Below are 13,278 nucleotides of genomic sequence, written 5' to 3'. Positions count from 1 at the left end.
ACTCAATTATCCAAAACTATTATATAGATTTATATATCAATCAAACATATTAAAAGACCACATTATCAATTAAACACATTATCAATTAAACACATTTAAAATATATTTGATCAAAAAAATTATAATTTCTCTAATCTCCCAAATTCACACCCTTACAACTGTAAGTAATTGTTACTATATTTTAAAAAGTATTTGCATATTATAAATATTCAAAGTTAGATATATATAGTTGATATACTCTAAATATTCTATGTATATAAGGGTATCTATTTTAAAAATACAAAAAATAGGAAATATATATACAAAATTTACTAAACATATAAATTAATATATTTTTTTAAAAAATAATCATGCAATATACCGCGGATCAAAATCTTGTTATCAATCAAACCATATAATGGAGAGGTCAATTGATTCCAACAAAAATTAATACTATCCTTCTATTTTTTTTTTTTGGAAAACTATAAGGTTGACCCCATTAAATTTTGTATATTGACTCCTATAAATCTGACTTAAACCCATGTTTTACATTAAAAATTTTACCCAAAACTTACTATTCCTAGCTAAAATATATACTTGATCCTTTAAAATTGAACCCAAATCCATAATACAATAATTTATGCCATGTAAACTTTTCAAATTTTGGACTTATAGTCGTTATAAATAACAAATTAAAAGTGGTTTACAAAATATATATCTAATTAGTGTTTTTGGTTCTGTATAATTAGAAGAATGACAAAATAACCTTGTGCACTTAGAAACATGAAAAATTCTTGGGTTCACCCCTAGGGGTGAACCTATCTCATTCACCCCTCTTAATTAACCAATCAAAATATAATAACGTGCCATGTCATTTTCTATTTAAAAAATAAATCAAAATTAAAATCATAAAATAAAACAAATTAAGGAAACAAATTCTGTAGGATTTTTATTTAGGAAATTTTATTTGGTTTGGGTTTATAAAATAATGGTTAGGGTTTAGATTTTATAAATAGATGAATTTATTTTTTTGTTTGGGTTTATAAATAGTGGTTAGGGTTTATATTTTCTAAATAAACAAAATTATATTTCGGTTTGGGTTGATAAAATAGTAGTTAGGGTTTAGATTTTGTAATTAAACGAAATTATATTTTGGTTTGGGTTGACAAAATAGTGGTTATGGTTTAGATTTTGTAATTAAACAAGATTATATTTTGGTTTGGGTTGATAAATTAGTACTTTAGGGTTTAGATTTTATAAATAAACTAAATTATATTTAAGTTTAGGTTAATAATATAGTGGTTAAAATTTAAAGTTTGTAATTAATAAGATAAATTATTTTAATTCATTTAATTAGATGACATGGCTAATTTTGATTGGTTACCTTAGAGGGGGTGAATGAGATAGGTTCACCCCTAGGGGTGAACCCAAGAATTGTTCTAGAAACATTATATTTAACTTCCTGTGGATTTTTTTTGTTTTGGACAAAAACTTCCTTTAGATTTGTTTTGACATTTCACCCTTAAAAAGTTAATGTTCTTAGATATTATTAAAAGATTTACCGGTCCATGCATCTATCACTATCAGGTCTCACTAGTGAGCTGGAGAAGAAAGGAACAGCAAAACTCATGATGAACCACAAAGGTCGAGCCTCATGATGGCAATGACCAGAAGGACCTGTGTTCGATCCTTCAACAATAGCAAAATGTAAAAATTGTTTCTTGTTTTCTCGAGTATCTGCCACCTCGAGATCTGAAATCTGATTCTACCTTTTCATTTCCTTTCATCAAAAGTCGCGGCTTTGTAATAGTTAACTCTCATCAAACTCGGTTTTCTAGTTGACTCATTTTCAAGATCTGGGGCATCTGTCATTTCTTTTCTTTAATAAAAAAGCTTTCTTCTTTTTTATATATTTATCCCCTTTATGTTTTTCAGCTGCTGTTGTTCGTAGTAGGTAAAATTTTGGGTGGTCTTTCTTGCTTTTCAGCAAAAGCTGAGAGAGGTTTCTTCTTTTCTCTTTTGTCTTTGGGGATCTGCGCATCTCTCAGAGTTTATATGGGAAATGGGACTCTCGAAAGCATGATGCTTTTGTTGTCTCACTTGTAATTTGTTTGGGTAATTTGTTTGGGATTTTTGGTTGCTGAAGACGAAGCAATGTCTGTAGAAACATGGTGTATGGTTCAGAAGAGTACTGCTACTAGCTCATGAGTTCATTGGTATTTGGAATCAAGATGATTGATCAGTTCATCAACTTTGTAATTCGTCCTCCTAGGTAACTTATCCAGACTCTTTTGCTTTATCAAGTCTCAACCTTTTTGCATTCAGTTGATAGCTGTTGCCTATTGGGGCTTTGACAGGGCTGAGTATGATCCTGATCAGTATTTGTGGGAGAAGGAGTTTAGCCTCGGTGGCACCAAGTGTAAAAGACAAGACTTGGAGGCAAGTATGGGCAACTTATGATTTTGTATTTTCTTACTGCCATTTTTGGAAAAAATTGGTTTATCTTGAGGTTAACCTTATAGGTCTCATTTTTTTGTACTCGGGTAGCTTACAAATTCAAGGGGTCACACTTTGCGTTGCAGTCACTACATTCCCTCGTCTTCTCAGGAGGATACTCCTCTCCCATGTGTTATATACTGCCATGGCAATAGGTACATAGAGACTTGCACATCTCTCTATGAACTAAGACCTTGTTTACGACTAGTTGAATAAATAAGAACTGTTTGTTTTGGAATCTGAACAGTGGATGTAGGGCAGATGCAAATGAGGCAGCTATGGTTCTTCTTCCATCTAACATTACTGTTTTCACCCTTGACTTCTCGGGATCTGGCTTATCTGATGGTGATTATGTAAGCCTTGGCTGGCATGAGGTGTGTTTCCGTGTCTTAATTTCCAAGCTTCTCTTCTCTTCGAATATTGTCTAACTTTTTCTTGTTAAACATAAGCTAGAAAGATGATCTCAAGACTGTAGTATCTTACCTGCGAAACAGCAATCAGGTGTCTCGTATTGGACTTTGGGGACGATCTATGGGTGCAGTTACCAGGTTACCTCTTGAACTAATTATCAGTTACTCGTAAAGAGTAACCAGTAGTTGTATTGACTATATAGATTTGCCAGCTTTCTTAAGGTCTATGATCTGAAAAGAGTGTGAACTCTCTAGATTCCTTTTGTTGTTCTCTCCATCATTTAATAAAGTGGGGGTAAACTGTGCAGCCTTCTTTATGGAGCAGAAGACCCTTCAATTGCTGGAATGGTCTTAGATAGTGCATTCTCAAACTTATTTGATCTGATGATGGAACTAGTGGATGTCTACAAAATCCGACTTCCGAAATTCACAGTATGTTCCTCTGCTTCCTTTTTCCCTATTCTTCATAGCAATATATACTAGCTGAGACTGGCACTGTATTTATGAAAACCTGAATCATGAATTTCATTCATCACATTAGCTGTACAAGGATCAAGTAGATTGATTTTTTTGTTTGTGTAGTAACTATTGCTACACATGTCTACTGAACATGCTAATAAAAATTGAAAATTTATGAATGGGAAGTTTCATAGCTGTATGACTCGTATATTCACATGGCTACCAGAGTCCAGTATAGTTTCCTTACCATTCCAAACGATGTTAGCATATTCTAGAGACTTTCTTATGCTTGCAGTGTAACTTTATCTCACTTTTCAATTAGGTTAAAGTGGCTGTGCAGTACATGCGGCGAATAATTCAGAAAAAGGCGAAGTTTAATATTATGGATCTCAATTGTGTTAAGGTGTTGTAGAAGCACATCTCTCTGTTTTTCTTGTCATTCGCTCCAAGTAAGGTAGTATGGTACCATTTTAGTGAAGTTTTTGAATTTTCTCCCAGGTTTCGCCCAAGACTTTCATTCCAGCTTTATTTGGACATGCAAGCGGAGACAAATTCATCCAACCTCATCACTCTGACCTCATTCTCAAGTGCTATGCGGTAGTTACATAAATTGTGGTTATATCTTATTGTCCAACCATATCAATTTTTTTTATTTACTTTAGATGTACCAACCTTCTGGTAACTCTGCAGGGAGACAAAAATATCATCAAGTTTGATGGTGATCACAACTCTTCGCGGCCGCAATCTTATTACGATTCAGTGTTAATATTCTTCTACAATGTTCTTCGCCCGCCACAAATTTCTTCAGCTTGCTCATCTAAACTCGAAAGTTATTACAGTTTGGGAGATATCAATAACGCTACTGGTTTGGATGAGGTAATTTGCACTCCATGGTGGAGCAACCCTGAAGAAAAAAGTCCTGTGTTGCTGTCTCTTATATTCTCTGCACTTAAGTAATATAGAAAACAAAGACATTGCCTAGACATACTGCTAGAGTCACTAAAGAGTTGGGTAGATTTATATGATGGTTGAGAACATTTGGTGGTCATCTCACACAACAAAATTATAAATTAGTCTCCATCAGAGTTAGCACATTTAACGATCATGCACAAGAATCTAACTGTGTGGTTTCCTTGTACTGCCAGAGTTTTCTGTATGAGATCATATCTGGTCTTCGCTCGGCATGTATCGATGTGGCAAGTTCTTCTTCTGCGCCTCCTGCCCCTCTAACCACAAAGCCAACGAATGAGCTCCTTTCAGAAGCCATACCCATGATAGATACAGTATACCAGTTCTCATTCTTGCATGATTTTTTTTTCTGTTACTTGGTTCATTTCTTTTGATAAACTTTCACTAATGAAACAGGAGGACGTGCCTGTAGAAGATAATGATCACAACATGGACGACCCTGATAACTTTGAGGTAACTGGAGCATGTGCAAAAACCAAAAAAAATGGTGAATTAGTAGCCTAGTAGGAGCTCTAACAATGTTTCCACACACCATTTCTGTTAAAAAACCTCAAGTGTTACCTTGGTCACAATATGTAAATTGTTATTTGGCAGGGGAAGCCTATTGATCAGTTTGAAGAAGGCTGTTCATTTACAAGCTCCAACAGGGAAAGCTGGGGCAGATGCTCTTCACTAGGAGGAACTGAAGAAGATGAGAGTCTGACCGCTGGCGAGGGTGATCAGGTTGATGCTCTTTGAAACTGTTTTATGAAGCAGTTTGATGTTTGGTGAGATGGGGTCTCGTTTCTGATATATTGCCTTCCAGGTCAAGAAAACTGCTGATATAAACACGGAACAAAAGCCTAGAGACTGTACTAGAGAAAAAGAAGAAGGAGAAGAAGAGAGGAAGCAGAAGAAAATCAAGAAGGGATGTGAAACAGATGCAAAGAAGTCTAGACACGAAAAATTGGAAAGGTTTGAGGCCTTTAGCAAAAGACTGCGGCATTGCATCCTAAAGCGAGTACACCATAGAAGACATCGTTCCCCTTGACGAAAGTTCAAAAAATGATCTAATTGTTGTATATCTCTGCATCTCATTATGTACACTTCCTCTTCGTTTTGGCAAATGGAATCACATATTACTCACCAAATGGAATCACATATTACCCACTTTTAACCTCCATCATATTCTTAATACTGTTTCAAATGCCATGCAAATGGAATACATTTCTTAGATACGTACGCGACACATCTTAAATTTTCGATAAAATAGACATAAACCTATACACTGCCAATATGATTTGAAAGACTGAAAGCCACCAAAATAGTCATTGAATTTAACTTCAATACGAATTACAACAATAGAAAGAAGCAAACACATATTGCTATATCATATGCTATCATTTTTTACATGATAATATAGACACCTTTCCCATCTCAGCCGCAGCATCGTCCTCTTTGCTGGGAGGAGGATGCATCATTTCTACCAAATGGCCCTGGCTTTATTCCAGGCTCATTTGCCACATCAACCACACCATCTTGAATCCTTTTGTATATTATTTTGGCTGTCTCGATGAATGCCTAGCCAAAAATTCAAACACACAAAACAGGTCAACGACATAATGATTTAGACTTTCTATTTAGTGTGTTAGGAGGAGTGGAACAAGTAAAGCATAGAGGCTCTTCTCTCTCACATTCAATAAGGAAATAACCCCAAAAATCTACTTATTCCTCTATTTCCCTCCTCTTAGTTAACTTTGGTATTCTAATTTTGGCAATCTATGTTAACTTTGCAACCGACTAATTCCTTCTCATAACTGAACTGGTGGGGATATAAGAAGTTACATACAGGACAGTAGAGAACGAATCGAATTTAAAGTGCGCTTTAGAGACATTCGTTTGAGACTAAACATTTGAATGCATGCATGGGGGCTTACCTTCTCGACATTCTGAGCAGTCTTGGCAGAGGCCTCTATGAATATAAGACCGTGCTCCCTTGCAAACTGTTCTCCTTCCTCTGTACTTACTGCCCTTTTTGCTTCAAGATCACACTTATTCCCAATGAGCATTGTCGTCATTTTTTCACTTGCATGCTGTCTTGCCTCTTCTAGCCAGCTGGCTAGATGGTTAAATGTCTCTCTCCTGCAAAAACGGAGATCAAACATATTTGTGAGTGTCTGCACTGAGACGATAACATTTTTCACATATATACAAATCTAGTTCTGGTCCCTGCTTTATCGGAAAATAAAACAAAATAATTATGACAAAAGAGACAGCTAAAGTCAACATCATGCTCAACTTCTAGTTACTTACTATACAGCACAAGAAAATGAAATTTCTTTCACGATCAAGTCAACTCTTGATAACAAAAAGAAAAGAAGCAAGTGTTGTACCTTGTAATATCATAGACAAGCAATGCTCCGGCACGCCCTCTATAATACATCCTTGTAACAGACCTAAAGGTTTCTTGACCAGCCTGCCATGCCCATATCACGTAGTAAATTTAGTTCAGACAACGATACGCGTTTCAAATTTTCTTTAAATTAAGTCTAGGCTGCTCATCATGACTATAATCCCATGAATTGTGGAAAAATAAAGACATGAAGTCTCGACTCATACGCAATGAAGTTGCATATATATAAGATCAGACTATCAAAGTATATAAGATCAACCCAACCAAAGAAAACATGCAAGAAGTAAGTTGAAAGAGACCGTATCCCAGATCTGGAGTTTGATGGGTTTGTTGTCGATAGTGATCATCTTAGCTCCAAATTCAACACCAATGGTGAGATCATGCACCGCTTGAAACTCCTTGTCGGTATACTTAAGCAGAAGGCATGATTTCCCTACTCCTGAAACCAGATTCATATTAAAAGTCAATCAACAACACAAGCCCCTCCACCCCTGAAATGTTTCTTGTCCACCAAGAAATGATTGATATGAAAAATAGCGTATGAGAAGGATTGTAAAAATAAAAGAAGCAGAAACCAGTTATACCAGTATCGCCAATGATGATATACTTAAAGATATAAGCATAAGACATTGCAGGCAAAAACAAATCCCTTGTTCGAGAAGAGAAGAGAATCCCTTTGTTGTATGATGATGTCAAAATAAAATCAGAAAGATGTCTTTTACGTTAAACGTTTTTGAATCAAACGAGAATAGCTTAAGTTGTCTCTATATTATCAGAGCCTTGGAAACTTTATAGATTAAGGGATTGCAGATTAATGAGTCTGTTGTGAATGATTGATACGTGCCATTTCTTCATGGCAAAGCCTTGCTTTCTTTGTTTTATTTAAGGCAATAGCTTCTTATTTTTGGTTCATTTATTTTGATAATTAATTTTAATATATATTTAGATTTTTTAACATAAAAGAAGTACCCAAAATATAGAAAAATTAACTTATCACTATTTTCCTTTTATCTGTTTCTAGTTAGCTGCTAATTGTCAATTTAAGAAAATTATTTCATAGAAAGAAAAAAAAATTTGTTTTGAAACACATATACCCTAATTTCTATTTTGAAACAGAGGTTGAAGAGACTCCTAAAGGTTGGTTTATTACTTGCATTGATAGAGATTCTGAGACTTTGTTAAAAGAGAGCTTGAAGAACAAGAGAGTTAAGAGTGATTTAGCTGAGGAGGAGAAACAAGAGAGGGAGATTCAAAAACGTATTGAGAGAGCTGCTGATAAATTGAATGCTGGTGGTGAATGTGAAAGAAATGATCAAGAAGTTGTTGAGGATATTGATGAGAAGAAGAAAGATGAAGAACTGAAGTTGAAGACTGGGGTTAAGGTTGGATTTGCTCTTGGTGTGGAGGGGTTAAACAGGTTACTACGGGTAAAGAGAGAGTGGAAAGCTCGAAACTTGTGTTTGAGGATGAAGAGGAGGAGAAGGTTGAGAAAGGGGAGAAGAGGAAGAATAGTTGGATTCGGAGAGGAGCAAGAAGAATAGAAGATTTGCTTTGGATGAGTTAATGGAGGAAGAGAAGAAGAAGGAGCAGATGAATCGTAAAGATCACTGGTTGTTACAAGGGATAATTGTGAAGGTGATGAGTAAGGCTTTGGCAGAGAAAGAGGATATCGAAATGCTTGATTCTAAGCATGTGTTGAGGGTTGATCAGGAGGCTAGAGACGGTGCTTCCACAGAGAGGAGGAATAGTGAATGGGGCATACCGTGGTTGGAATGCAAGGTTGTTGGCTGTGGATACATAGAAGTTTCTGTGCTAGATAGTGCAGATCGAGAATCCTACCACCATCATATCCTTATATACGCAAAACACATCTTAATTTTTGATATATGAATAGACAATACACATAAATTGTCAAACCGTTCCAAAACCCACCACAACACAGTCACCAAATCGAATCCCAAAACGATTTACAACTATAGAAAGAAACAGAGACATTTTTGCTATATCATATGTGATCTTTTTTACATCATGATATAGAAACCTTTCCCATCTCAGCCGCAGCAGCCTCCTCCTTGCGAGGTAGATCCATCTCTTCCACCTGATGGTCCTGGAATTCCTCCATATCCGACTTTTATTCCATATGACTCATTTGACACATCAAATACACCATCTTGAATCTTCTTGTATATTGTTGCGGCTGTCTTAATGAATGCCTGGTAAAAATTCACAAAACACAACACCAGTCGAAATCATGTTTGGTATTTGGTAGTCAGCAAATATAATATAACAACTTTGACCAAAATCTACTTGTTCCTCTCTCCTTTCTCTAATTGTTATTCTGTCTCCAACCGCTTAAATTAATTCTGGTATTCTAAGTTAAGGGACATTAGAGAAAGCATGCGAGAAAAGTTTGCCCTATCGAGATCTATGTTTATGCCTAAGCAAACCACATTGGAACGTATGGGGGTTTACCTCCTCAACATTCTGAGCAGTCTTGGCAGAGGCCTCCATGAAAATAAGACCATGCTCCTTTGCAAACTGCTCTCCTTCCTCTGTACTCACTGCCCTTCTGTGAGCAAGATCACACTTATTCCCAATGAGCATAATCGTCATATTTGCATTTGCATGCTGCCTTGCATCTTCTAGCCAGCTAGCTAGATGGTTAAATGTCTCCCTCCTACAAAAACGGAGATAAAAAATTTTGTAATTTGCTTCCAAAATCAAGTCTACCCTCGCTAACATAAAGAAAGACGCAAATGATTTACCTTGTGATATCATAGACAAGCAACGCCCCTGCAGCCCCTCTATAGTATGACCTTGTGATAGACCTGAAGGATTCTTGACCAGCCTGCCATGCCCATATCACAGAAAAATATAAGTCAAGACAAAGACAGGAGTTCCAAAATTTCTGACAATAATCCCATGAATTGTGGGGAAAAAGAAAAAATGAAATCGTCGTGCATAGGCTATGAAACTTCAAAATAGCCAAACAGATGGTCAAAGAAAACCAAATTATACGAAATGATGTGCACAAATCTGAATCAATTTTCATGAAACGAGAGATAGAGATTAATCATGAAAATTCAAAGAGAGACCGTATCCCAGATCTGAAGCTTGATGGGTTTGTTGTCGATGGTGATCATCCTAGCCCCAAATTCAACACCAATTGTGAGGTCATGCACCGGTTGAAACCTCTTGTCGGTGAACTGAAGCAAAAGGCATGATTTCCCTACTCCTGAAATCAGAATCAATATACACAATTCAACCATCACAAAAGCCTCTCGATCCCTTAAACCTCACCAAAAAATGGTTGGATACGACATAGATTCGGATCAATTCGCTTTTCAAATTTAGCAACAAAACATATATAGGTCCTTGATTCATTTCAATTCCTAATGGTTTGGAAAAAGAAAAAAGAGAGAAGGAGAGGGAGTTACCAGTATCGCCGATGATGATATACTTAAAGAGATAAGCATAAGACATTGAGATGGAAGAATAAAAAAAAATCCGCAGGTTCAGGCGATTTTACTCTTCTCCCGATGAAGAAGACGAAGAAGATACGGAGGATGAAGAACAGAATCTATTTTCTTTCTATAAAGACGGAGGAGGACGGTTTGTTTTCCAGCAAATCATCCAGCGATGCATCAACCTGTATTGTCGCCAAAATTAAAACTCTCTGTCGTTTTTGTATTTGGTAACTGAACGTTGTGACGTTTGTCTAAACAAAAACAGTACACAGTTGTTTTTATAAAAATAAAGCTGTATAACCCTTTGAAAAAAATTGCCATCTTTCTCGAGCACTGTGACAGAGAGCTCTCAGTGAAAAATATGGGAAGCGGTGTAGCTGTAGCTGCTCTCTTTACTCTCTCCCTTCTCCTTGTCTCGTATGAAGTGGATTCAGCAATCGGTGTCAACTGGGGAACGGTGTCGTTTCACAAGCTGAGACCTTCCACTGTGGTGGATCTACTCAAGGCGAACAAGATTACTAAAGTTAAGCTTTTTGATACGAATCCAGATGCGCTTCGAGCTTTGATGGGTACTGGAATCCAAGTTATGGTCGGTATTCCCAACGAGATGCTCGCTACTTTCAATCCTGATTTGTTTGTCCAGCAAAACCTCTCTCGCTTCATCGGCAAAAACGGTGCTGATATTAGGTACCTTGTTCTCTCGAGTACCTGTGTCTTTAAGCTATGATTTAGCAGATGATTGACCAGTTTCTCGGATGAATCTTGTAATGGTAGGTATGTTGCAGTAGGGAATGAGCCGTTTCTGACTAGTTATGGTGGCCAGTTTCAGAACTATGTAGTCCCAGCTATGGTTAACCTGCAACAATCGTTGGTTAGGGCGAATCTAGCTAACTATGTGAAGTTGGTGGTTCCTTGCAACGCAGATGCGTATGAGGCTAATGTTCCTTCCCAGGGGACATTCCGGCCTGAGCTCACACAGATCATGACTCAATTGGTTTCATTTCTCAACTCCAATGGCTCTCCTTTTGTGGTTAATATCTATCCTTTCCTTAGTCTCTATGGAAACTCGGATTTCCCACAAGACTATGCCTTTTTTGAGGGAAGTAGTCATCCGGTTCCGGATGGGCCTAGCACTTACTATAATGCGTTTGATGGGAACTTTGATACTCTTGTTGCTGCTCTCACTAAGCTTGGATATGGTCAAATGCCTATAGTTATTGGTGAGATTGGTTGGCCTACAGACGGAGCAGTTGGTGCTAATCTCACGGCAGCCCAGGTTTTTAATCAAGGGCTCATTAGCCATGTGTTGAGCAACAAAGGAACTCCACTCAGGCCAGGCTCCCCTCCTGCGGATGTTTATCTTTTCGGTTTGCTTGACGAGGGAGCGAAAAGCACACTGCCTGGTAACTTTGAGAGGCACTGGGGAATCTTCTCTTTTGATGGACAGGCCAAGTATCGTCTCAACTTAGGACTAGGCAACAGAGGACTCAAGAATGCGAAAAATGTGCAGTACCTTCCTTCTAGGTGGTGTGTGGCTCACCCATCGAGAGACATGACCCTAGTTGGAGACCACCTCAGACTTGCTTGCAGTGCAGCAGATTGCACAACGCTCAACAATGGGGGCTCGTGCAGCCAGCTTGGTGAAAAGGATAATATCTCATACGCTTTCAACAGCTACTATCAGATGCAGATGCAAAATGAAAAGAGCTGCGACTTTGACGGACTTGGCATGGTCACCTTCCTAGATCCTTCAGTTGGGGATTGTAGATTTCTTGTTGGCGTTACTGATAAAGGCTTACCGTCAAGTGCTAAGCCAATGGCAAGGTGGTCTATCTACCACATTTGCATTGGAGTGGTGATCTTGACTCTCACGATGTAAAGTTGGGAAATTTTCGGTTTACATTTTTTGAGGGATATTGTAGATATAGGATGGAGAGACATTACGGAAATATATAGACTCAGAATGTCAGATTTAGTTTATTGTATTGTAGAATCACTTTCTTGAGCATAAAAGCTGAAAAGCAGAACCAGTATTCTCTTGTATCTTCTTGGTTTCCATATTAGAATAGCAGGACCTCTATAACTACAGTACCTTTGTTGTCAATGTGCTTATTGAAAGACTCCATCCCGGATAATCTAAGTCCGGAGAGGTTACTTTCGAACTAATAACAACTTTCCGTACTTAACCAAGTTTTAGGGCCCATTCCTTAGACAATCCATTTATAATAATTCTGAGATTCATTACTTAGAGTCATATGCAAATAGAGAGTAAAATAACCATTCAAATACTTTATTAATAAGTAAGGATTCGATACAACTTATGAGTTTGCATATAGGCTATTACAAGTTGTATAATCGATCTAACTACCCAGCATCCATCACCACTCATCTTTCCGGCCTTGAGTCCTCGCGCCTAAGCCCTTTCATCCCCTCGATCACCTTCTTTCCCTGAAACCACATAGGAAATCAGTAACATGTTCACTTAATCACCATCGTTTTGCATGCAAGTTACACTAGCAACTCTGCCCGTTCGAATGTTCGGTAGAGAGGTAGTCCGCGCATCAGTTCGGTCGAGTATCATCAATGATTCCACTCGCCGAGCCGCGTCCCTTTTTCTCCGAACAATCCTTCCGGACAAAGTTATGCATATGATCATGCTCATGCAACTACCGAACCCATATGCACCCCACAACCGATCTTATGGTCTCCGGTATTAACCTTTTATCGGATTCCGACTCTCCTTAGTGTTTCTCTCGAAGATAACTTCAAGAATACAAGTATTTCCCGATTTCCGAACGTGTCCAAAACTGAGGCGAGACCCACTATTTATAGTGTTTCGGCCAAACCCTTCCGTTCGAAAAGGCACCTGTTCGATGCACCTTTCACTCGCACCGATTCGTTGGAATCCTTCCATTCGCACCTTTTCACCGATACCTGTTCGCTCTTCCTCTGGTAACCGCCCAATTAGCTCGTTCGGTGAGTGAACATCACAACTACTTCGACTACCGTACAGCTGGTCGAGCTTCCAAGCAACTGGTCGAGCTGGTGTTACTTCCGGGCAGCTGAGGTCGAGCTGGTACCACTACCCGGCAGCTGGCCGAGTTAG

The 13,278-nt window shown here is 37.9% G+C and overlaps 4 protein-coding genes and 1 pseudogene across 7 annotated transcripts; 3 read left to right on the top strand and 2 right to left on the bottom strand.

Moving 5' to 3' along the window:
- The first annotated feature begins 1,618 nt into the window (after positions 1-1,618).
- On the top strand, positions 1,619-5,473 carry LOC17880449 (uncharacterized protein YqkD). 4 transcript variants are annotated; one of them, XM_023779207.1, is made up of 13 exons: positions 1,625-2,251; positions 2,337-2,418; positions 2,527-2,630; positions 2,723-2,849; positions 2,929-3,023; positions 3,194-3,317; positions 3,667-3,747; positions 3,843-3,941; positions 4,035-4,220; positions 4,490-4,627; positions 4,710-4,766; positions 4,908-5,036; positions 5,119-5,473. In XM_023779207.1, exons 1-13 carry the CDS (start codon positions 2,184-2,186, stop codon positions 5,341-5,343), a joined length of 1,515 nt encoding a protein of 504 aa, XP_023634975.1. In that variant the 5' UTR covers positions 1,625-2,183; the 3' UTR covers positions 5,344-5,473. The 4 variants fall into 4 exon arrangements, with proteins under 4 accessions (XP_023634977.1, XP_023634976.1, XP_023634975.1 ...); XM_006283592.2 differs by having other exon boundaries at positions 2,337-2,422; XM_023779209.1 differs by lacking the exon at positions 5,119-5,473 and having other exon boundaries at positions 1,619-2,251; positions 4,710-4,800; positions 4,908-5,021.
- Positions 5,474-5,589: 116 nt separating this feature from the next.
- LOC17879802 (ras-related protein RABB1a) lies at positions 5,590-7,397 on the bottom strand. Its single transcript, XM_006285348.2, has 5 exons — positions 7,290-7,397; positions 7,005-7,144; positions 6,686-6,768; positions 6,230-6,434; positions 5,590-5,873 (listed from the first exon to the last, which is right to left on the bottom strand). Exons 1-5 carry the CDS (start codon positions 7,333-7,335, stop codon positions 5,730-5,732), a joined length of 618 nt encoding a protein of 205 aa, XP_006285410.2. The 5' UTR covers positions 7,336-7,397; the 3' UTR covers positions 5,590-5,729.
- A 122-nt stretch (positions 7,398-7,519) lies between these two features.
- LOC111829324 lies at positions 7,520-8,581 on the top strand (annotated as a pseudogene).
- LOC17877527 (ras-related protein RABB1c) lies at positions 8,563-10,284 on the bottom strand. Its single transcript, XM_006284466.2, has 5 exons — positions 10,143-10,284; positions 9,801-9,940; positions 9,471-9,553; positions 9,178-9,382; positions 8,563-8,918 (listed from the first exon to the last, which is right to left on the bottom strand). Exons 1-5 carry the CDS (start codon positions 10,186-10,188, stop codon positions 8,757-8,759), a joined length of 636 nt encoding a protein of 211 aa, XP_006284528.1. The 5' UTR covers positions 10,189-10,284; the 3' UTR covers positions 8,563-8,756.
- A 90-nt stretch (positions 10,285-10,374) lies between these two features.
- LOC17880835 (glucan endo-1,3-beta-glucosidase 5) lies at positions 10,375-12,215 on the top strand. Its single transcript, XM_006284833.2, has 2 exons — positions 10,375-10,859; positions 10,947-12,215. The coding sequence occupies exons 1-2, from the start codon at positions 10,534-10,536 to the stop codon at positions 12,049-12,051; spliced, it is 1,431 nt and encodes a 476-aa protein (XP_006284895.1). The 5' UTR covers positions 10,375-10,533; the 3' UTR covers positions 12,052-12,215.
- The last annotated feature ends 1,063 nt before the right edge of the window (positions 12,216-13,278 follow it).

Source organism: Capsella rubella, unplaced genomic scaffold, assembly GCF_000375325.1.
Source record: "Capsella rubella cultivar Monte Gargano unplaced genomic scaffold, Caprub1_0 scaffold_7, whole genome shotgun sequence".
NCBI lineage: Eukaryota > Viridiplantae > Streptophyta > Magnoliopsida > Brassicales > Brassicaceae > Capsella > Capsella rubella.
This window is presented reverse-complemented; position numbering and strand designations above follow the sequence as displayed.

Coding starts and splice junctions, on each gene's coding strand:
- LOC17880449 (XM_023779207.1), top strand. CDS start 2,184: ATGAGTTCATTGGTATTTGGAATCAAGATGATTGATCAGTTCATCAAC. Junction 2,419..2,526: donor GTAAAAGACAAGACTTGGAG/GCAAGTATGGGC, acceptor GTACTCGGGTAG/CTTACAAATTCAAGGGGTCA. Junction 3,318..3,666: donor TCCGACTTCCGAAATTCACA/GTATGTTCCTCT, acceptor CTTTTCAATTAG/GTTAAAGTGGCTGTGCAGTA.
- LOC17879802 (XM_006285348.2), bottom strand. CDS start 7,335: ATGTCTTATGCTTATATCTTTAAGTATATCATCATTGGCGATACTG. Junction 6,769..7,004: donor AACTCCAGATCTGGGATACG/GTCTCTTTCAAC, acceptor TGGGCATGGCAG/GCTGGTCAAGAAACCTTTAG. Junction 6,435..6,685: donor CTTGTCTATGATATTACAAG/GTACAACACTTG, acceptor CCGTTTTTGCAG/GAGAGAGACATTTAACCATC.
- LOC17877527 (XM_006284466.2), bottom strand. CDS start 10,188: ATGTCTTATGCTTATCTCTTTAAGTATATCATCATCGGCGATACTG. Junction 9,554..9,800: donor AGCTTCAGATCTGGGATACG/GTCTCTCTTTGA, acceptor TGGGCATGGCAG/GCTGGTCAAGAATCCTTCAG. Junction 8,919..9,177: donor CTGCTCAGAATGTTGAGGAG/GTAAACCCCCAT, acceptor AATTTTTACCAG/GCATTCATTAAGACAGCCGC.
- LOC17880835 (XM_006284833.2), top strand. CDS start 10,534: ATGGGAAGCGGTGTAGCTGTAGCTGCTCTCTTTACTCTCTCCCTTCTC. Junction 10,860..10,946: donor AAAAACGGTGCTGATATTAG/GTACCTTGTTCT, acceptor TTGTAATGGTAG/GTATGTTGCAGTAGGGAATG.